Source organism: Oncorhynchus gorbuscha, linkage group LG16, assembly GCF_021184085.1.
Source record: "Oncorhynchus gorbuscha isolate QuinsamMale2020 ecotype Even-year linkage group LG16, OgorEven_v1.0, whole genome shotgun sequence".
Classification (NCBI taxonomy): domain Eukaryota; kingdom Metazoa; phylum Chordata; class Actinopteri; order Salmoniformes; family Salmonidae; genus Oncorhynchus; species Oncorhynchus gorbuscha.
Window position 1 is genome coordinate 16,936,412 of NC_060188.1, and position 22,283 is coordinate 16,958,694.

Sequence of the window (22,283 nt, forward strand, 5' to 3'; positions counted from 1 at the left end):
TAAAGGTCAGTATTCTTCCAGAACCAATTGGTATATATCATCTATTGAAATGACACAATAGGACTGCAGGACATATTGCAGACTGTGGCTTAATTAATGGACTTGTCAACATGGCTCACCTCTGAGAGAGGAGCTGGCTGACCATGGAGGGATGGTGTTGCGTCTCTGGTAGAAGAGGATGTAGGCTCCCCGTGTGCACACCTCCCCCTCTGTGACTGGCTCTGCACTGCTGTCATCATACCCATACCACTGGGCGTCCAATGAGTTCCTGCAGAACGCTGCACAGAGACACAGACACCTGTTCAGACACGCACAACAGTGTGTACTTACAAACATACTAAACAAACCACCACCATGTCTTTATTATCATCACCATCAAACACATTTTTGGACTGGATATCACTTCAAGACACCTTGCTGATTAAAGACCACTTTCAATGAGATTGATATTTCATAGAACATTTATAGGATGTGAATATGACAGCCAGACAGTCCCTCCATACAAACCTGTGTAATGTCCCCCGTGCATGCCTCCGTGATGGTTACACACGGCATAGAGGTCATATAGGAAGTCTGGAGGGGCCACGTCGGGTGGGCAGGGCTGTTTCCAGGCCGGGTGCAGGGGGCCAGGGAGCAGAGGACCGTGGGGGGGCAGAGGACATTGGGGGGGCAGCCGGGTGCTCTGACTCCTCTTCACCACATGGGGCGCCATGTCTAGGCCGTCCAGGGGGAAGCGCACCAGCGTGGCCAGCTTGTTGCGGCGCTCACCCACCTGCCGGAAGCGCTTGAGGTGGAGGATGAGGATGTCAGGCAGCGTCCACAGGCTCATCTTCACCATGCCCTGCTGCAGCTGCTTACAGTGGGGACATTTCCATGCATCGTCTGGGGCCAGCTGGGGGAGGGAGGGAGGGAGGGAGGGAGGGAGAGAGAGAGAGAGAGAGAGAGAGAGAGAGAGAGAGAGAGAGAGAGAGAGAGAGAGAGAGAGAGAGAGAGAGAGAGAGAGTATTCATCCGTGTAAAAAAAACAACATCTTGTCCCTCAATCAACCTTTTACATTTTTGTATTGTAATTTCAGAAAATGTCCATAATATATCTGCCGCTAATTGTGGAATGATAATGTTTGACAGTATTACTTACCCACCAGTCTTGTGATTGGTTGTGTGCTTTTCCTATTGATATTTCCCGCCGGAGCGGCAGCTGCTCCGACTTTGTGGCTGTATTATCTAGCGAAAATCGCTCATTTCCTGGTTGCAAAAATTCTACACTGTTTGCTCAATTTCAGTTTATGTGAGAAAGCAAGCACTGAATATTGTAGGGAATCATTGTACAATCTAAATCGCTGTGAAATATATTTTCAATAACCAAAAATATTGTTTTCAAGCAGTTTGAAGCTGGTGGACAATGTTTAAGACATGAAATGTGGTCTGATACAGGTTGCGATGGTCTTCAGTGATAGCTCTGTGCATGAGACCGTGTCTGTTTCATCAGAACAGTATGTGAAGCCTAATTTATCAGTCACTTTCACAACCTGTTGCTGGGGCGACCGCCTCCGGCACTCTAATCCCTCTGATTAGTGTGCATGAAGAAGAGTGGAGGAAGGAGATGGAGGCAGCTGTATCCAATAACCTTCATGTTCAGTCGAGGATACTAATCTGGTCACGAATGGAGATAAAGAAAGCTTAGTCATTTGCCTCATGAATGGCAATGAGAAATGATTCACTCCTATCAGAAGCAGACATAGGACTCAAACAATGCTCAGGAAGAAACTAAGAGAAGGCTCTTGAGGAAGACATGTTCTAGACATCTATCGCACATGTCAACTTCATAAGCGTATTACATAAACCAAATTACAGGCTTTGAAGTTCCCGTACACCTCTATTACCTAACTAACATGGTCCAAGCACACCAAGACAGTTGTGAAGAGGGCACAACAAAACCTATTCCCCCTCAGAAGACTGAAAAGATTTGGCATGGGTCCTCAGATCCTCAAAAAGTTCTACAGCTACACCATCGAGAGCATCCTGACGGGTTGCATCACTGCATGGTATATCAACTGCTCGGCCTCCAACCGCAAGGCACTACAGTGGGTAGTGCGTACTGCCCAGTACATCACCGGGGTCAAGCTTCCTGCCATCCAGGACCTCAATACCAGGCGGTGTCAGAGGAAGGCCCTAAAAAACCACCCTTGTCATAGACTGTTCTCTCTGCTACCGCATGGCAAGCAGTACCGGAGCTCCAAGTATAGGTCCAAGAGGCTTCGAAACAGCTTCTACCCCCAAGCCATAAGACTCCTGACCATCTAATCAAATGGCTACCCAAACTATTTGCATTGCCCCCCAATCTATTTTACGCTGCTGCTATTCTCTGTTATTATCTATGCATAGTCACTTTAATAACTCTACCTACATGTACAGTTGAAGTCGGAAGTTTACATACACTTAGGTTGGAGTCTTTAAAACTCGTTTTTCAACCACTTCACACATTTCTTATTAACAAACTATAGTTTTGGCAAGTCGGTTAGGACATCTACTTTGTGCATGACACAAGTCATTTTTCCAACATTTGTTTACGAAGAGATTATTTAACTTATAAAATTCACTGTATCACAATTCCAGTGGGTCAGAAGTTTACATACACTAAGTTGACTGTGCCTTTAAACAGCTTGGAAAATTGCAGAAAAGGATGTCATGGCTTTAGAAGTTTCTGAATGTATTTTTGTTAACTGCTAATTGACATCATTTGAGTCAATTGGAGGTGTACCTGTGGATGTATTTCAAGGCCTACCTTCAAACTCAGTGCCTCTTTGCTTGACATGATGGGAAAATCTAAAGAAATCAGCCAAGACTTCAGAAAGAAAATCTTGCTTTTTGGAGAAATGTCCTCTGGTCTGATGAAACAAAAATAGAACTGTTTGGCCACCGTTATGTTTGGAGGAAAAAGGGGGAGGCTTGCAAGCCAAAGAATACCATCCCAACCGTGAAGCACAGGGTGGTAGCATCATGTTTTGGTGGTGTTTTGCTGTAGGAGGGACTGGTGCACCTCACAAAATAGATGGTATCATGAAGAAGTAAAATGATGTGGATATATTGAAGCAACATCTCAAGACATCAGTAAGGAAGTTAAAGCTTATGTCGCAAATGGGTCTTCCAAATGGACAATGACCCCAAGCATACTTCCAAAGTTGTGGCAAAATGGCTTGAGGACAACAAAGTCAAGGTATTGGAGTGGCCATCACAAAGCCCTGACCTCAATCCAATAGAAAATTTGATGCGCAGAACTGAAAAAGCGTTTGCGAGCAAGGAGGCCTACAAACCTGATTCAGTCACACCAGCTCTGTCAAGAGGAATGGGCTTAAATTCACCCAACTTATTGTAAGAAGCTTGTGGAAGGCTACCCAAAACGTTTGACCCAAGTTAAACAATTTAAAGGCAATGCTACCAAATACTGTGTATGTAAACTTCTGATCCCACTGGGAATGTGATGAAAGAAATAAAAGCTGAAATAAATTATTCTCTATTCCAGCAATTGCCTCGACTAACCGGTGCCCCTGCACATTGACTCTGTACCTGTCACACCCTCATCTGTTTCACCTGTCCTCTCCAGGTGTCGTCCATCTTCCCCACTTATCCTCTGGGTATTTATACCTGTGTTTTCTGTCTGTCTGTGCCAGTTGGTCTTGTTTGTCAAGCTTACCAGCGTTTGTTCCTGTCAGCTTCTGTCTTTTCCTAGCCTCTCTTTTTCTCGTCCTCCTGGTTTTTGATTCTTGCCTGTCCTGACCCTGTCTCCCCCATGCCTGACCACTCTGCCTGTCCCAGTACCTTTGCTCCTACTCTGGATTATCGACCCCTGCCTGCCTTGACCTGTCGTTTGCCTGCCCCTTCACAGTCTGCACTTGGGTCTTACCTTGATACCTGATAGTACCGGTACTATGCTGATATATCGATATGCTGATAAAATTTAGGGAGTCTTGTTTTCAGATTAGCTTTGTTAAAATCCCCAGCTACAATGAATGCAGCCTCCGGATAAATGGTTTCCAGTTTGCAAAGAGTTAAATAAAGTTCGTTCAGAGCCATCGATGTGTCTGCTTGGGGGGGATATATACGGCTGTGATTATAATCGAAGAGAATTCTCTTGGAAGATAATGCGGTCTACATTTGATTGTGAGGAATTCTAAAACAGGTGAACAGAAGGATTTGAGTTCCTGTATGTTTCTTTCATCACACCATGTCTCGTTAGTCATAAGGCATACGCCCCCGCCCCTCTTCTTACCAGAAAGATGTTTGTTTCTGTCGGCCCGGTGCGTGGAGAAACCCGTTGGCTGCACCGCATCGGATAGCGTCTTCCCAGTGAGCCATGTTTCCGTGAAGCAGAGAACGTTGCAGTCTCTGATGTCCCTCTGGAATGCTACCCTTGCTCGGATTTCGTCAACCTTGTTGTCAAGAGACTGGACATTGGCAAGAAGAATGCTGGGGAGTGGTGCGCGTTGTGCCCTTGTTCTGAGTCTGACCAGAAGACCGCTACGTTTCCCTCTTTTTCGGAGTCGTTTTCTTGGGTCGCTGCATGCGATCCATTCCGTTGTCCTGTTTTTAAGGTAGAACACAGGATCCGCATCGCGGAAAACATATTCTTGGTCGTACTGATGGTGAGTTGACGCTGATCTTATATTCAGCAGTTCTTCTCGACTGTATGTAATGAAACCTAAGATGACCTGGCGTACTAATGTAAGAAATAACACGTAAAAAACAAAAAACTGCATAGTTTCCTAGGAACGCGAAGCGAGGCGGCCATTTCTGTCGGCGCCGGAAGAACGATATATGCGCCGAAAGAACGATATATGGGGATTTTAACAAAGCTAATCTGAAAACAAGACTCCCTAAATTTTATCAGCATATCGATTGCGCAACCAGGGGTGGTAAAACCCTGGATCATTGTTACTCTAACTTCCGCGACGCATATAAGGCCCTGCCCCGCCCCCCTTTCGGAAAAGCTGACCACGACTCCATTTTGTTGATCCCTGCCTACAGGCAGAAATTAAAACAAGAGGCTCCCACGCTGAGGTCTGTCCAACGCTGGTCAGACCAAGCTGACTCCACACTCCAAGACTGCTTCCAGCACGTGGACTGGAATATGTTTCGTATTGCGTCAGACAACAACATTGACGAATACGCTGATTCGGTGTGCGAGTTCATTAGAACGTGCGTCGAAGATGTCGTTCCCATAGCAACGATAAAAACATTCCCTAACCAGAAACCGTGGATTGATGGCAGCATTCGCGTGAAACTGAAAGCGCAAACCACTGCTTTTAATCAGGGCAAGGTGTCTGGCAACATGACTGAATACAAACAGTGCAGCTATTCCCTCCGCAAGGCTATTAAACAAGCTAAGCGTCAGTACAGAGACAAAGTGGAATCTCAATTCAACGGCTCAGACACAAGAGACATGTGGCAGGGTCTACAGTCAATCACGGACTACAAGAAGAAACCCAGCCCAGTCACGGACCAGGATGTCTTGCTCCCAGGCAGACTAAATAACTTTTTTGCCCGCTTTGAGGACAATACAGTGCCACTGACACGGCCTGCAACGAAAACATGCGGTCTCTCCTTCACTGCAGCTGAGGTGAGTAAGACATTTAAACGTGTTAACCCTCGCAAGGCTGCAGGCCCAGACGGAATCCCCAGCCGCGCCCTCAGAGCATGCGCAGACCAGCTGGCCGGTGTGTTTACGGACATATTCAATCAATCCCTATACCAGTCTGCTGTTCCCACATGCTTCAAGAGGGCCACCATTGTTCCTGTTCCCAAGAAAGCTAAGGTAACTGAGCTAAATGACTACCGCCCCGTAGCACTCACTTCCGTCATCATGAAGTGCTTTGAGAGACTAGTCAAGGACCATATCACCTCCACCCTACCTGACACCCAAGACCCACTCCAATTTGCTTACCGCCCAAATAGGTCCACAGACGATGCAATCTCAACCACACTGCACACTGCCCTAACCCACCTGGACAAGAGGAATACCTATGTGAGAATGCTGTTCATCGACTACAGCTCGGCATTCAACACCATAGTACCCTCCAAGCTCGTCATCAAGCTCGAGACCCTGGGTCTTGACCCCGCCCTGTGCAACTGGGTACTGGACTTCCTGACGGACCGCCCCCAGGTGATGAGGGTAGGCAACAACATCTCCTCCCCGCTGATCCTCAACACGGGGGCCCCACAAGGGTGCGTTCTGAGCCCTCTCCTGTACTCCCTGTTCACCCACGACTGCGTGGCCATGCACGCCTCCAACTCAATCATCAAGTTTGAGGACGACACAACAGTGGTAGGCTTGATTACCAACAACGACGAGACGGCCTACACTCAACGTCAACAAAACTAAGGAGATGATTGTGGACTTCAGGACACAGCAGAGGGAACACCCCCCTATCCACATCGATGGAACAGTAGTGGAGAGGGTAGCAAGTTTTAAGTTCCTCGGCATACACATCACAGACAAACTGAATTGGTCCACTCACACTGACAGCGTCGTGAAGAAGGCGCAGCAGCGCCTCTTCAACCTCAGGAGGCTGAAGAAATTCGGCTTGTCACCAAAAGCACTCACGAACTTCTACAGATGCACAATCGAGAGCATCCTGGCGGGCTGTATCACCGCCTGGTACGGCAACTGCTCCGCCCTCATCCGTAAGGCTCTCCAGAGGGTAGTGAGGTCTGCACAACGCATCACCGGGGGCAAACTACCTGCCCTCCAGGACACCTACACCACCCGATGTTACAGGAAGGCCATAAAGATCATCAAGGACATCAACCACCCGAACCACTGCCTGTTCACCCCGCTATCATCCAGAAGGCGAGGTCAGTACAGGTGCATCAAAGCTGGGACCGAGAGACTGAAAAACAGCTTCTATCTCAAGGCCATCAGACTGTTAAACAGCCACCACTAACATTGAGTGGCTGCTGCCAACACACTGTCATTGACACTGACCCAACTCCAGCCACTTTAATAATGGGAATTGATGGGAAATTATGTAAATATATCACTAGCCACTTTAAACAATGCTACCTTATATAATGTACTTACCCTACATTATTCATCTCATATGCATACGTATATACTGTACTCTACATCATTGACTGCATCCTTATGTAATACATGTATCACTAGCCACTTTAACTATGCCACTTTGTTTACTTTGTCTCCATACTCATCTCATATGTATATACTGTACTCGATACCATCTACTGTATGCTGCTCTGTACTATCACTCATTGATATATCCTTATGTACATATTCTATATCCCCTTACACTGTGTATAAGACAGTAGTTTTGGAATTGTTAGTTAGATTACTTGTTGGTTATCACTGCATTGTCGGAACTAGAAGCACAAGCATTTCGCTACACTCGCATTAACATCTGCTAACCATGTGTATGTGACAAATAACATTTGATTTGATTTGATTTATATAGCCTTGCTATTGTTATTTTACTGCTGCGCTTAAATGATTTGTTACTATTATTTGTTACTATGTATTTTTCTTAACTGCATGGTTGGTTAAGGGCTTGTAAGTAAGCATTTCACTGTACACCTGTTGTATTCGGTACATGTGACAAATACAATTTGATTTGATTTGGATATTCAGAACGTTCCCTTAAACAACCTCTTCATGTTTATTTATTTATTTTTCATTTGCAAAAATGTATTTGTACCTTTATTTAACTAGGCAAGTCAGTTAAGAACAAATTCTTATTTTCAATGACGGCCTAGGAACGAGGTGTGGAGGGGCATGGAGATGGGGCATGACGGTAAACACTATATTGTGGTACAGTATAACTGGGAGCAGGAAGATCAATCAACCATTCGAAGGGATAGAAGTATTCTGATTCATAAGTCGTTTAGACACCGATCTGGGTGTAGATACAGTTAAGCGAGAGCATACAGTTCCCAGCAGAAACAAAGTCCATTCACAGCTCTAATAGAATACCAACACTCCACGGACGGGAAAATAACAGCCCAATTGGCAAGATTAATTCCACCTCAGGTCATCTTGATTGATTCGACTGAAGGCAGATTTTGTTCTTGGCATCATACCACAGCATTCACATCCCTTGATGTTACTGTTGACATTGCATCTTATAACACTGGGGGTCTGTCAGAAGCATTATGGATTACATAATGATGTCCTTAAAGGGATTGTTCACCCACATAACAAATGTGCATCTTATTTTTAAGGTAGCATAAGATTCTTGTAATTGTAATTTGGATGAATTTCCCTTAAAGGACTGTTTCAAACTAGAGGCAGTCTCCCCTATAAACAAAAATACTGTATATAATGAAAATCACAGGTAGGAAGGATTTCCTTGCTCCTCGTCAGTCATTCAGTCAGTGGGTTCGGTTTTTAAGGTCCTATGACACATGTGAAACTCATTCCACGGAGGGCCGAGTGTCTCTACGGGTTTACGCTCCTCCCTTGGACTTCATTTATGAATTAAGGTCATTAATTAGTAAGGGACTCAATTCACTTGGTTGTCTAGGGCTTAATGGAAAGGAAAAAACTAAAACCAGCAGACACAAGGCCCCCCGTGGAATGAGTTTGACACCCTTGTAGACTATAGTGAGACAACAGATTGTACTCAGCAGTGGTTGTTGCCTGACCGTAGGAGATAATGTACCTGTTCCTCTTTAGTGTAGAGCTGAAAGCACTCGTCCAGAGTACAACTGTGCTGCTGGACGTGCTGCTGATGCTGGCCTCTCACACTCTCAGCATCCTTCACCACCTCCTCCTGGATGTTCCCAAACAGGCTGCAGGAGGGAGGGAGGGAGGGAGGGAGGGAGGGAGGGAGGGAGACAGACAGACAGACAGACAGACAGACAGACAGACAGACAGACAGACAGACAGACAGACAGACAGACAGACAGTTAGTTGGGAACATGCACAGAGAGAGAAAGAGGCTGCCAGGCATTAATAAAATAAGGCATGTGCAGCAGCATACATACTGTTTTATGATTAGAGTTGGTCTACAATAATTCAGGGCTAGAAGGTTATAGACTGTCACTGAGATTGACTGACCAGTCTTTTATTCTGTGTTCCCACTCGATGATGAGCTTCACATGGGGCGGTCCTCCTGAGCCACAGAGATTAAGAGCTCTGGGAACAAAGGGGTCAAAGGTCATCAGATTAGCAAGGTAAAACTTCAGCATAATCCCCTTCGCACACTGTTCACCTATTATTCAGGTTGTATGTACATTTTGTTATGGTGCTTTTCCATTGAGTCTTACCCTCCTCACCAGTGGGCCACCAGTGTTTTATGTTAATGTAGGCCAGCGTTTCCCAAACTAGGGGTCGCAACCCCATGTGGGGTCTCCAGATTTGAAAATGGTGTCACAAGAGAAACTCTGGAAAGAAATCATGCTTGGTTCATAGAACTGGGGCTATGTCAGTAACCTCCGGTAGCCACTAGATGTGGATGTAATAAACAGTCAGGTTTCTGTTTTCTTCCTACAAATGTGGCTCTATCCTTTGAACGGTTTAAGATAGAAAATATTATGACCCCATCACTTAAAGATAAGACTCTCAGGAACACATGTGTGTCTGTTTCCCTCTACAATGTCCACAAGCCTTATTAGAACAGAGTGGACAAGATCAGGCACTAAATCAGGGGAAAAGAACATCATCAATGATTGTTATTTTCTGTACAGAAGATCATAGAAAATGATTACTGTCAAAAGTATTATCAGACTGATTTGTAATACATTGTCATAGCCCCAATTAAATAAGTAAATATTGGCTGTTGATTTTCATCACCTTTTTTTTACAATGGTGTTATATATATCAAAATGGGGTCGTGGGCCAAACCAGTTTGGGATCCCCTGGTGTAAACTCTAGAGTTATTGTGTTTCCATTAGGAGTGTGGCACTAAATACTTATGGCGAGCAGAATCTTCAAGCTCTGCATCATTCAAGAACACTGTAGTTTTGCGAGAAGGTGTCAAAGTTCAGAATTAGCCATCATGTAAATGCCAGCTGAAAAGTACCCAGGGCTTTGCCGTGGCTCCAAGTCAGAGCAAAGCCATGGCCTCGTGAGACATAAGTGCCAGCCCACATAGATGGAAACAGAAAAGTCTGAGCCTTCTGGCGTAAGACACCAGGGTAAATCCCCATTGGAAATGCGGCATTGAGACCTTTTCAGAGAGGGCCTTTGTGCGGCAGCATGTATAGACTCTGTACAGCCACTAGGTGTCAGCAGGACCTAACAATTAAACATCCACCACACTGGGATTCAAAAAAAAGGAGCAGATCATGGATTTGTAGATAGTGCTTTCAGAAGTGTGTTTTCAGAGGCTGAATAAACAGAATATCCACAAACTATTCACACAACAACATATGTTTAAAGCACAATCGATGGTAAGAAAGTAGTTGAATAAAAAAGGAATGCCCGCAACTCTGGTATGATCCCACGGTGATTTAATCAGACGCACAATAAAGATGGCCTTTTGATCCGAGTTGGATCTTCGGCAGGTCAAGAAAGTAGTTAAACATGAGCTTTTCATTCAGAGTCTGTGTTAACGCTACTGTAGGCCCCTTGAAACCCGGACAGCATTGAATATCATCATGTTGGGGTCCTTTCCCTTTCCTTTCCTAAAGCATGTTATGAATCAGATTGATTTAATGTAAAAGTCGAGTTTTATGTGCCTTACCAAACCCTAACAGCTGCAGCAATGAATGAGGCTATTCTTGGTGTGATAGAGCCCCACCAGAAACCCAGCTCCACTAATTGGGTCAGTTATAAATAGGATTTAAATGATAGGTGGGATTTTAAACAATTTGTGACAGATTAATTGGGGATTTTCCTTAATGCTAGTTATTCATGAGCAGTAGAAGAGGTGGAATGGGGACAGAGAAACAATTTATTTTTCAGTCTATACTACAATGAAGCATGTTTTCTATGACAGTTGTGCTTTTATAATGGCCTCGAGAGATCCATCCAGTCTCAAAACGACTCAATTAAACAGTATTTGAATTCAGAAATATCTCTCAGAGCATTTGGCAAGATTGTCTACAGTTTTCTTGGCAGAGAGTAGAGTAGTAAGTTCACTATCACAATGTCTATGACTGTTTGTAGGAATCTTGTGCTCTGGGAGTCCCTCAGGTAAACTACATTATATTCTGGGCCGAGAGTCAATCAAAGACAGTTGAACTCTTCAAGCGAACACTTCAAACAGAATTTCATTACACAGTGATCTTCATGACTATGGGGTGCCTCTCAGTATGAGCCCTGGAGATTTCAGATCTGTAGAGACAGTACATGTATCTCTCCACAGGCTATAGATGCTTTCATTTACCACCATCACAGCCTCTATTATGACTCTATACAACCCTGACCGTGATGAAGGTTGGCTATGGACACCAACAAAATATCAACTGAATAAATGCATCTATGCTGGTCAAAGGAGCACAGTCGAATAGCAGACAACCTATATGCTGCAAGAAGAATGTTCCTTCCTATCACTTTATTTTCCAAAGTAAGGGAAAGCTATTGATTGAAATGCTAAATGCTTTTACTGATGGTGTTGTTAAAGGTTAAACAAAATCACATAAACCTTTGAGGGGCACTCGTGCAGCAATTTAATAGTATTACTGAAATATCAATACATGAATGGGTCTTGTAGCACCATCATCAAATAGAAGTGTTCTGAATACTGTGCACACATGCACTTTAAAAGCAACACGCCCCCCAGCAACCATTCAAATGGACGAATGGACATTTCTAAGCAACTGGAGGAATTTTGCCTTGATAAAGTGCCCTTTAAAATGGCAATTAGTTTCCAGAGTTCGTAAACTATTAGACACCCTCTCCTGAAAAAGAACCTTACAAAATGGCTGCATATTTCACTGCGGTAAGAAATGGGCATTACATAATCCACTACACCGTATGGGCTGCCTCTCAGTAAAGAACTACCCATACAAAATATAGAGGGAAGAAACTGTGGTTTTGACACATTACTCTTGAAATGCTTGGAAGACTTGCTTGAACACCTCTACTGCTTCACTTTAGCTTGATGAACCGCATGTTCGCGGCCTTACCTTCTCATCTCACTACCTAACTGTCTGACACGCAGACGCTTAGCTAGCTACAGTATGTGGCCTGCAGAGGCTGTCTGTCTCACCTGTTCACTGCTGGGTGGTAGAGCGGCCGTCCATCCTGGGGGGAGAGGTAGCTGTAGGACGCTGATCCTCCCACCACACGGATCTTAAACAGCACTCTGGCATTCTGCAAAACAAACATTTTTTGAATGAATCAATATTGGCATTGCCACTGGAGTTAGGAGCAGGGACTAGAGTAATGTACAACTATGAGTGTACAGTATAATCAGGTTTCCCACTGGTCTTGGTGGACATGCATATGGTGATTGATAGCACAGTTCTTTGAATCATAATTTGAATCCTGTCTGCACAGGACAGATCAAGGTTTGTAGTCAGTAAAAAGTGCCCTATCATCTGATGTGGAGGTTGAATAATGACTTGTAAAGGCAGCATCCCCCAGAAATAACATCCTTTGAATTGGCACTGTTTTTTACAGTCATAACCGCACTGAAAGTCTAGGTCCAAAAGGCTTCTTAACAGCTTCTACCCCAAGCTATAAGACTCCTGAACAGCTAATCAAATGGCTACCCAGACTATTTGCATTGTCCCTCCCCCCTTTTACGTTGCTGCTACTCTCTGTTCATTTACTCTCTATTTATATCTAAGCATAGTTACTTTAACTCTATCTACATGTACATCTTACCTCAATTACCTCGACTAACCTGTGCCCCCACACATTGACTCTGTACCGGTACCCCCCTGAATATAGCCTCCACATTGACTCTGTACCGGTATCCCCTTTATATAGCCTCCACATTGACTCTGTACTGGTACCCCCTGTATATAGCCTCCACATTGACTCTGTACCGGTACCCCCTGTATATAGCCTCCACATTGACTCTGTACTGGTAGCCCCTGTATATAGCCTCCACATTGACTCTGTACCCCCTGTATATAGCCTCCACATTGACTCTGTACCGGTACCCCCTGTATATAGCCTCCACATTGACTCTGTACCGGTACCCCCTGTATATAGCCTCCACATTGACTCTGTACCGGTACCCCCTGTATATAGCCTCCACATTGACTCTGTACCGATACCCCCTGTATATAGCCTCCACATTGACTCTGTACCGGTACTCCCTGTATATAGCCTCCACATTGGCTCTGTACCGGTACCCCCTGTATATAGCCTTCACATTGACTCTGTACCGGCACCCCCTGTATATAGCCTCCACATTGACTCTGTACCGGTACCCCCTGTATATAGCCTCCATATTGACTCTGTACCGGTACCCCCTGTATATAGCCTCCACATTGACTCTGTACCGGTACCCCCTGTAGATGGCCTCCACATTGACTCTGTACCGGTACCCCCTGTATATAGCCTCCACATTGACTCTGTACCGGTACCCCCTGTATAAAGCCTTGCTACTGTTATTTTACTGCTGCTCTATTTTTTACATAACACCTATTTTTCTTAAAACTGCATTTGTTGGTCAAGGTCTTGTAAATAAGCATTACACCTGTTGTAATGTGACAAATAACATTTGATTTGAAATACTGCCACCAGAGAGAAGATGAGCAGCCAAGCATTCAAATCAATACATTGGAGAGTTAATAGTTCCAAACCACATTTTTACTGGCCAAAGCCTCTGAATCTTTTTGATAGGCTTGGGGCCCTGCACCAAACTTGGAGGACGCTAGGAAAGGGTGGGTCTTTCCAAATGAATCAGCATTAGGATTTGTGTTAGTTTTCTCCTCATCTCTGCAAGATATACAGGAGAGACTATTTACTGAGAACTGTTCTAGTTTGGGAGGTACTACCAGGAACACAATCAATCAAAAAATATATATTTTGTCTAATTCCAAAGTTTCACAGGTTAATTTCGATGTGAAACACCCAATAATCCCAACGATAATCACCCTCTTTATGCCTGTTTTGATTGCATCTGAAAAATCGAGATGAGAAGAAGAAATGTGTTCATATTACTCAGAGACCTGCTGGGATTGGATGTTCTGGAGTGTTTTGCAGAAAATGAAATTGATTTCCTCTCCTTCAAATGAATTCCTGTGAGTTGCTGGCCAGATTCCAGGATAAACAACAACACTGATTCTTGTGAAGAGGAGAGAACCAAAAATAGGTGGTGAAGGCATTATGTAAGTAGGAGAACACTGAACCGACTCGTCCTGAAAGGATTCAAACACTACAGTCCTGAAAATACTGTAAATATTGCAAAGATGTTCAAGGTATTTCCTATTTCTACGATGGCTGTTGCTACGAGTGTGAAAATGTTGACTTTCCATGTCAGAAACAAACTAAAGTAAATGAATCAGTTAATAACATAATAGCATGGCTTTGAAATTCATCAGGCATAAATCATGAGATTGACTAAACCTTTCCATTATTATAGCAGGATAATAATGGGATGGTTGCTGTTTCTCCAGTCATCCTGATGGGGGCAGCTCCCATCTGTCCAAACAGCCCTCTCAGGGTTTGTTTAACACTTAAAAGAAAGAAAATCACTCAAAAACAATATTTTGATATTATTTTCATTAGTCCACTGTTAATACAGTCCCAGAATATTTTGCATGTCAGCAGTCAAGTTTTGAAGAAGCAAAGTGTGGCACATCACCACTTGGCACATCACCATGATGATGTGGAACATGGTTATTCTGACTTTCAGGGGTGGTCAGAAGGTATACAAACTCATGCCACCTGTTTAACTGTCCCACATTTTCAGGTATTGCACTGTTGCTGGTGGTCTGCAGGGCCGTGTTCCCACCCATACGGGACATGTACTTGAAAAGGTGCCTGAGGAAGTCCAGCAGCATCGTCAAGGATCCCTCACACCCCAGACATGAGCTGTTCACTCCCTTACCGTCCGTCAGACGGTATCAAAGCATAAGGTCGGACACCAAGAGTTTCTATTTTTTACATCGCTTTTCTCCCCAATTTCGATCTTGTCTCTTCACTGAAACTCCCCAACTGTCTCAGGAGGCGAAGGTCGAGTCATGCGTCCTCCAAAACATGACCCGTCAAACCGCGCTTCTTAACACTCGCCCGCTTAACCTCACACACACACACACACACACACACACACACACACACACACACACACACACACACACACACACACACACACACACACACACACACACACACACACACACACACACACACACACACACACACACACACACACACACACACACACACACACAAACACACACCCCAATTGCTGCTATCAGACTCTCATTTACTAAGGCTAATACTGCACAACTTCAACACTTCCCCCCCTAATCCCCCCTTTCTCTGATACATGTGTAAATATTGGACTATAAATTGTGCTTTTCTATATTACACTTATGCTAAAATGTTTATTCTATTTTCCTGAGCCAATTATGTTTTGTTCTTATTATTATCTTTTCTTATTTCTTATTGTTGTTGTATTGTCGAGAAGGAACCTTCAACTAAGCATTTCATTGGACGCTGTACACCATGTGTATCCTGTACATATGACTAATTAAACTTAAGGGAACGGGAAAATGGGTGTCCTTAAATGGATTGCCAAAAGGGGGATCCACTTCTCCTCTTGATGCATTTGGATTGTCATTATATTATGAACAAAAACGATGAAAAAAGACAAATCTTTGCAAAGGTATACAGAATGACAATACTAACGAGGAATTATATGTCAAAAGCTGCTATGGGACTGTACATTAGGATGCCGTGTGGGCATACATCTCAACACCGACCTGTCATGGGGTAACCTAGAATAAAGATACTAGATCTAAAATCTAGGACGTCGGGGGAATAACCAGACCTCATAAAGGAATCTGTGAGGCCTGCAGTTTGTCTAAATACCCTAGTGAGTCTTGAAGAGGGTTTTTCTATATTTGTGCTCAACCTGAGATAGCGAACACAGAACACATTAACTGCTCCAGCTGAAATGCCAAAATGGTTTCAAATGGAAGAAGAATGGATTTCCCACTGGGTCACACTGTCCTCTATAAATGCATGTGTAAAGCAGCTACCTATTTGAGGTCCTAGTGTTTATCACATTACCCTCTGGCAGCTTTCCATGAGATGTTTTTTTGTGAACAGCTTCACTGAGAATACCTCAACCTTCCCAAAGTCTTCAAAGTGAATTACCTGTCAAAAGCTTGAAACGAAAGATGACAAAAGTGGACCTGAAATTAGTTTTCCTCTCATCTAGTACTTAGCCACTTTGTTTAAGCCCTGTATTCTGCTTAGCATGGTCTGCTCTAGTGACTTGTTTCTACATGCAAAGACCACCCATGCCACACACAGATACAGTATATACCCGTGTGTGTGTGTGTGTGTGTGCATCCCACCCACTGCAGGCTACAGTCTAAGAATGTATGAAAAGCTCTGGTGTGTGTGTGTGAAGCAGAAAGAGGCTCAGCTCAGGTGTGTGTGTGTATGTGCGTGTGTGACAGGTGTGTGAGAAGGTATGAGTAAGTGAGAGGGAAAATGAACAAATAAGCAACAACGTTTGGTCTGGCTCTGAGTAATGTCATACCCTGTCAGAATGACTGCTGTGTAGATGAAGCTAAAACACAGCTAAAACACAACACCACGCAACAATACATCTCTGAGCTTCTACCTGTCTCAGCCAGAACACTGCATGAGGCAAGAGGAGACCAAACAATATTGAATTAAACACAAGAGTTGTTATAGTAGCACACGCACTCCAAGAGAAAATCATTGCTTTCAGTAACTTTCAGTCTTAAATCTACCTGGGTTAATTACTGCTTGTGTTACGAGAACATTATGATTTGGTAGATAGCAACACTATTTACACGTGAGAATAATGTTCTGATGCTTTCCCATTACAATCTAAGCACTGACGGATTTCTGCTTAATCCCTCACGTATTACCATAACATCAACTGTCTGTGACTGTGTAACATGGTCTGTCTCTGTGTGACAAATATCCATTCTCCATTCCACATTTACAAATCTCCTCATCTCCCGTATTGAATCTTCAATTAAATCTCATCAGTTCCCCATCCTCACAGAGTGTCACTGTGAGGACATCATGTAGTGTCATGAATTACAGCTGTGAGTCTGAGCCACAGCCTGCTCAAGGAGGGGTGCTGTTATCCTCTAATTATACACAGTCACCGTGTCATCTGAATGGTTAGCGTAGCATACGTAGCATGTCACCCTGTCTGCTCTAGTGAGCAGCTCCATGCTGACTGAGATGTCAGGCAACGGAGAGGCAACATCAGGATCCAATGAGGCAGACTGACTGGCTTACTGCCACTCTGCTGCTATTGGACTCCATTGCTGTGGTCTAAAATTAGATGAGGGTAGAAAATCCACTTTTGAAAGTAAGTGATTGCTGCCATAAATGCAGGTTGATGCATATCTGTCCATGCTCTAGAGAATTGTATTTTTGTGGTAAAACATCTATTTGGTGTGTCTCTCTCTTGACTGAGGTCGGCTCCTTACACTGATTTTGTAAGCTAGACTTGAATTAAATAGCCAACTGGAGGTTTAAAAAAGGACAGGATAAATCCAATACAGAGAATTACTGAGAGTTTAACACTCTCACTCTTCCTTCATGGCATCTCTGTCTCTCCTCTCTTCACAGAATGCTAACCTATCATTTCTTTTCTCTCTAAAACATCAGGAGTCTTTAGCAAACCGACCGACAAACATGCAGGCAGTCTGGTGGCCATGCAGCCGCCTGACAGAGTCAGACACTAACTGGAAAGCTGTTTAGCGACATGATTAACATCATGCTATGCTGCACTGAACCACAATCTGAGGTCACACAGCTGGGCGCATCTAAGCAGACTGTTTTTTTGTTGCATTTGTATCACTACATGTTGGTCCGATGTTCTGCGGTTGCCCCAACAAAGGGTGGAGACAGTGCAAACAAGCCACTTGGTTTGGATCTTCCAGCAAGACAATAACCCCAAGCACACATCAGAATCCACAAAGAAAATAATTGGCCACAAATTGTATATTTTGTAATGGCCATCTCAGTCTCCTGACTTGAAACCCATTGAAAACCTGTGGTTTGAATTCAAGAGGGCAGTCCATAAGCGCAGACAAAGGTTATTAAGGATCCAAATTCATTCTGTATGGAGAAATGGTCTAAGATCCCTCCCAATGTGTTCTCCAACTCATAAAAGGCTCAGTACCGTGATCCTCGCAAGGTGAGGCATTGAAAGGTATTGAAAACAGGGGTGTCAATCATTTAGACGCCTAACTTTTTGAGAAAAAATATATTACTTGTTAATATTTTTTATATTTTTAATATATTTTTTAAATGTAGCATACAATATAGCTCAGTATTTGAATTATTTATTTTATATAGTCATTTTTGAGATCTTTATCAAGGGGGTTAATAATTTTGAACCTGACTGTATATGCACATACCATAATGTAGTTTTGGTTAGGTGTTTTTTTTATACTCAAGAGGTAGCCCATACTGTACTAGAAGACAAGACATAGAGAGATATGACAGGCAGAAAACACACTAGCCCAGGGTCAGAGGTTGGAGAGTTGCTGAGCCATTAGCTGTGTGTCAGCTATAGTCTTCCAGTGTTGTACCTGGGCCTGTGCTCCGTTGATCATCAGGTAGTAGAGCTTGCTGAGGATGCTCTGCTGCAGCTGGTCCCAGGAGGTGGAGCGGTCCTCCCTCATCAGGAACGGAGGTCCAAACCTGAGGAGCAGATGGGAACACATGATGACCATTCAGTCAAAAGAGATAGGATCTTAGACAGTTATCAATGGGATACGTGAAGTGAACTGATCAAAAGAAGTAATTTCATTGATGAGCATGTTTGTGGTCAACTAACATTTCATTGACCCAAATGACTGTTTAATCAATATACAGTGAGAGAAGGAGTAGAGTAGAGTACACATCCTGCATTCACTTCTCACACTGTCATATAGGCAGAACCACACTAGCCCTGCTTAGGTTGCTGGTTTCTTACTAGTCTTCAGACCCCCTTCACCTATCGTCACGGATGACGCTCCACCTATATAATCACCATTATACCAGAGCTCTCATTACAGTGTATCTATATGAGACACACATAGATAACTGCATCAGAGCTGAAGGATCACATGATGCCTTCATTTTACGGGACCTCAGATTGAGGCCATGTCTCTGTCATAAACTCCTCATCTTTAACTGGGAGAGGCTGAGGCTTACACACATCATTGGGAGATAACACCACGGTGAGGATTCGTCACAGGGTTAATCTAGGTGCATCTCAATGATCTATCAAATTGAGATGAAATTTTTTCCTCAGTGTACGTCGATCTGACTGGTAACACGACCCAAAGCTGAATATTTTGTGCATATTTCGTAAATATTTCTCTGGCCTTCACTACAAAATGTAGCTTGATTAGGTCTATGTGAAAGTGCACGAACCCTATCAAAATGTATTTCTCATCTGAGTCTTAAAGTAAAATATTGATTCTGTTTTAATTCAATACCCATCATAGTTTCTTTCATGAAGGGTTGTCTCATTACCTCATGGAGACCATGTAGATACTCAAGGTGCATTAAGTTATCGCAAACACTGTTCAACATTGTTAACATTAATGTCATTGTCCTCCATTCAACATACTGTACTTTCCACGGATTGTTGTGTAATTGCAGACCCACATTCCACGGTCACTATGAGCAACAGCTGCAACAACCAGGGAATAAAGAGAGACAACACAACAAAAAGCCATCATTTTTCTGTGCTTTGAGGTGTTTGTTCCTTTATTTCCAGGACTTGTTATGCTGTTCAGATCATCGGCCCATAGTCTTGTCAAGCCCTCTCTCTATGGCAGGCCCTGGTACACAGTACTACCCCTCTCTCGTCACCTGAGAATGATGCAAGATTGGAGTATGTTAAATTGCCTTACAGACACGTCCATGTTCATCCCACAATGATCCCCACACAGTCTATGGTGCCTCCGAGGCACCGTTTTAGCAGTAGCCTTGTAAAGTCTTGAGCTACTACAACAGTCTTGTTAGTTGTCTCTGAAGCACCGTTGTGCTTTATTTGTCTTAGTGTACACAGAGAAGACAGCAAGGAACAGATTGTCCACTGGGCTGCTGGTAGGCATCACTCAGACTGATGAATTTAAGATGTGAGTGTTGATCGTCAGATGATCTCTCTGATAGTTTTGTGTGGGATCATCCATCTAAAACAAAGGCAGCTGTGAGGACTAGCGCATGGCCAAGCCTGCCAACGTCATAACCAAGGCAGCTGTGAGGACTAGCGCATGGCCAAGCCTGCTAACGTCATAACCAAGGCAGCTGTGAGGACTAGTGCATGGCCAAGCCTGCCAACGTCATAACCAAGGCAGCTGTGAGGACTAGTGCATGGCCAAGCCTGCCAACGTCATAACCAAGGCAGCTGTGAGGACTAGTGCATGGCCAAGCCTGCTAACGTCATAACCAAGGCAGCTGTGAGGACTAGTGCATGGCCAAGCCTGCCAACGTCATAACCAAGGCAGCTGTGAGGACTAGTGCATGGCCAAGCCTGCCAACGTCATAACCAAGGCAGCTGTGAGGACTAGCGCATGGCCAAACCTGCCAGCGTCATAACCAAGGCAGCTGTGAGGACTAGTGCATGGCCAAGCCTGCCAACGTCATAACCAAGGCAGCTGTGAGGACTAGTGCATGGCCAAGCCTGCCAACGTCATAACCAAGGCAGCTGTGAGGACTAGTGCATGGCCAAGCCCGTCATAACCAAGGCAGCTGTGAGGACTCATAACCAAGGCAGCTGTGAGGACTAGTGCATGGCCAAGCCTGCCAACGTCATAACCAAGGCAGCTGTGAGGAGTGCATGGCCAAGCCTGCCAACGTCATAACCAAGGCAGCTGTGAGGACTAGTGCATGGCCAAGCCTGCCAACGTCATAACCAAGGCAGCTGTGAGGACTAGTGCATGGCCAAGCCTGCCAACGTCATAACCAAGGCAGCTGTGAGGACTAGTGCATGGCCAAGCCTGCCAACGTCATAACCAAGGCAGCTGTGAGGACTAGTGCATGGCCAAGCCTGCCAACGTCATAACCAAGGCAGCTGTGAGGACTAGTGCATGGCCAAGCCTGCCAACATCATAACCAAGGCAGCTGTGAGGACTAGTGCATGGCCAAGCCTGCTAACGTCATAACCAAGGCAGCTGTGAGGACTAGTGCATGGCCAAGCCTGCCAACGTCATAACCAAGGCAGCTGTGAGGACTAGTGCATGGCCAAGCCTGCCAACGTCATAACCAAGGCAGCTGTGAGGACTAGCGCATGGCCAAACCTGCCAGCGTCATAACCAAGGCAGCTGTGAGGACTAGCGCATGGCCAAGCCTGCCAACGTCATAACCAAGGCAGCTGTGAGGACTAGCGCATGGCCAAGCCTGCCAACGTCATAACCAAGGCAGCTGTGAGGACTAGCGCATGGCCAAGCCTGCCAACGTCATGCTTGTTTCATATGAAATGGGGTATGTTTGAATAGACTAAACTTAACAGATTTTATTTTGTATGCGGAAAAAAACATGGCATGTTAGCTCAATCCTGGTGGCACAATGGACTAATTCCATGGAAAGAGAAAATAAGATTATATACTGAACAAAAATATAAACGCAACATGTAAAGTGTTGGTCCCATGTTTCATGAGCTGAAATAAAAGATCCCTGAATTTTTGCATATGGACAAAAATCTTATTTTTCTCAAATTTTGTGAACACATTTGTTTACATCTCTGTTAGTGAACATTTCTCATTTTCTAAAATAATCCATTCACCTGACAGGTGTGACATATCAAGAAGCTGATTAAACACCATTACACAGCTGCACCTTGTGCTGGGGACAATTAAAGGCCACTCTAAAATGTGCAATTGTGTCACACAACACAATGCCACAGATGTCTGAGAGTGAGAAATTGGCATGCTGACTGCAGGAATGTCCACCAGAGTTGTTGCCCAAGAATTGAATGTTAATTTCTCTACCATAAGCCACCTCCAACGTTGTTTTAGAGAATTTGACAGTATGTCCAACCAGCCTCACAACCGCAGACCACGTGTAACCACGCCAGACCAGGACCTCCACATCCAGCTTCTTCACCTGTGGGATTGTCTAAGAACAGCTGATGAAACTGAGGAGTATTTCTAAAGTTTGAAAGGAAGTTATTCAAAAACCTCAAAATAACATAGAATTTCTGTTCTAAT

General features: G+C 44.2%; 1 protein-coding gene across 1 annotated transcript in view; it reads right to left on the reverse strand.

The window, feature by feature from the left end:
- LOC123999327 (ubiquitin carboxyl-terminal hydrolase 43-like) overlaps positions 1-22,283 on the reverse strand; it is a 104,126-nt gene that overhangs the window by 4,080 nt on the left and 77,763 nt on the right. Inside the window, exons 8-13 of the mRNA XM_046304969.1 lie at positions 18,672-18,783; positions 12,164-12,267; positions 9,067-9,144; positions 8,669-8,798; positions 508-892; positions 120-278 (exon numbers count right to left, since the gene is read on the reverse strand). Of these exons, the coding sequence (XP_046160925.1) occupies positions 120-278; positions 508-892; positions 8,669-8,798; positions 9,067-9,144; positions 12,164-12,267; positions 18,672-18,783 (968 nt within the window). The remainder of the gene's footprint in view (positions 1-119; positions 279-507; positions 893-8,668; positions 8,799-9,066; positions 9,145-12,163; positions 12,268-18,671; positions 18,784-22,283) is intronic.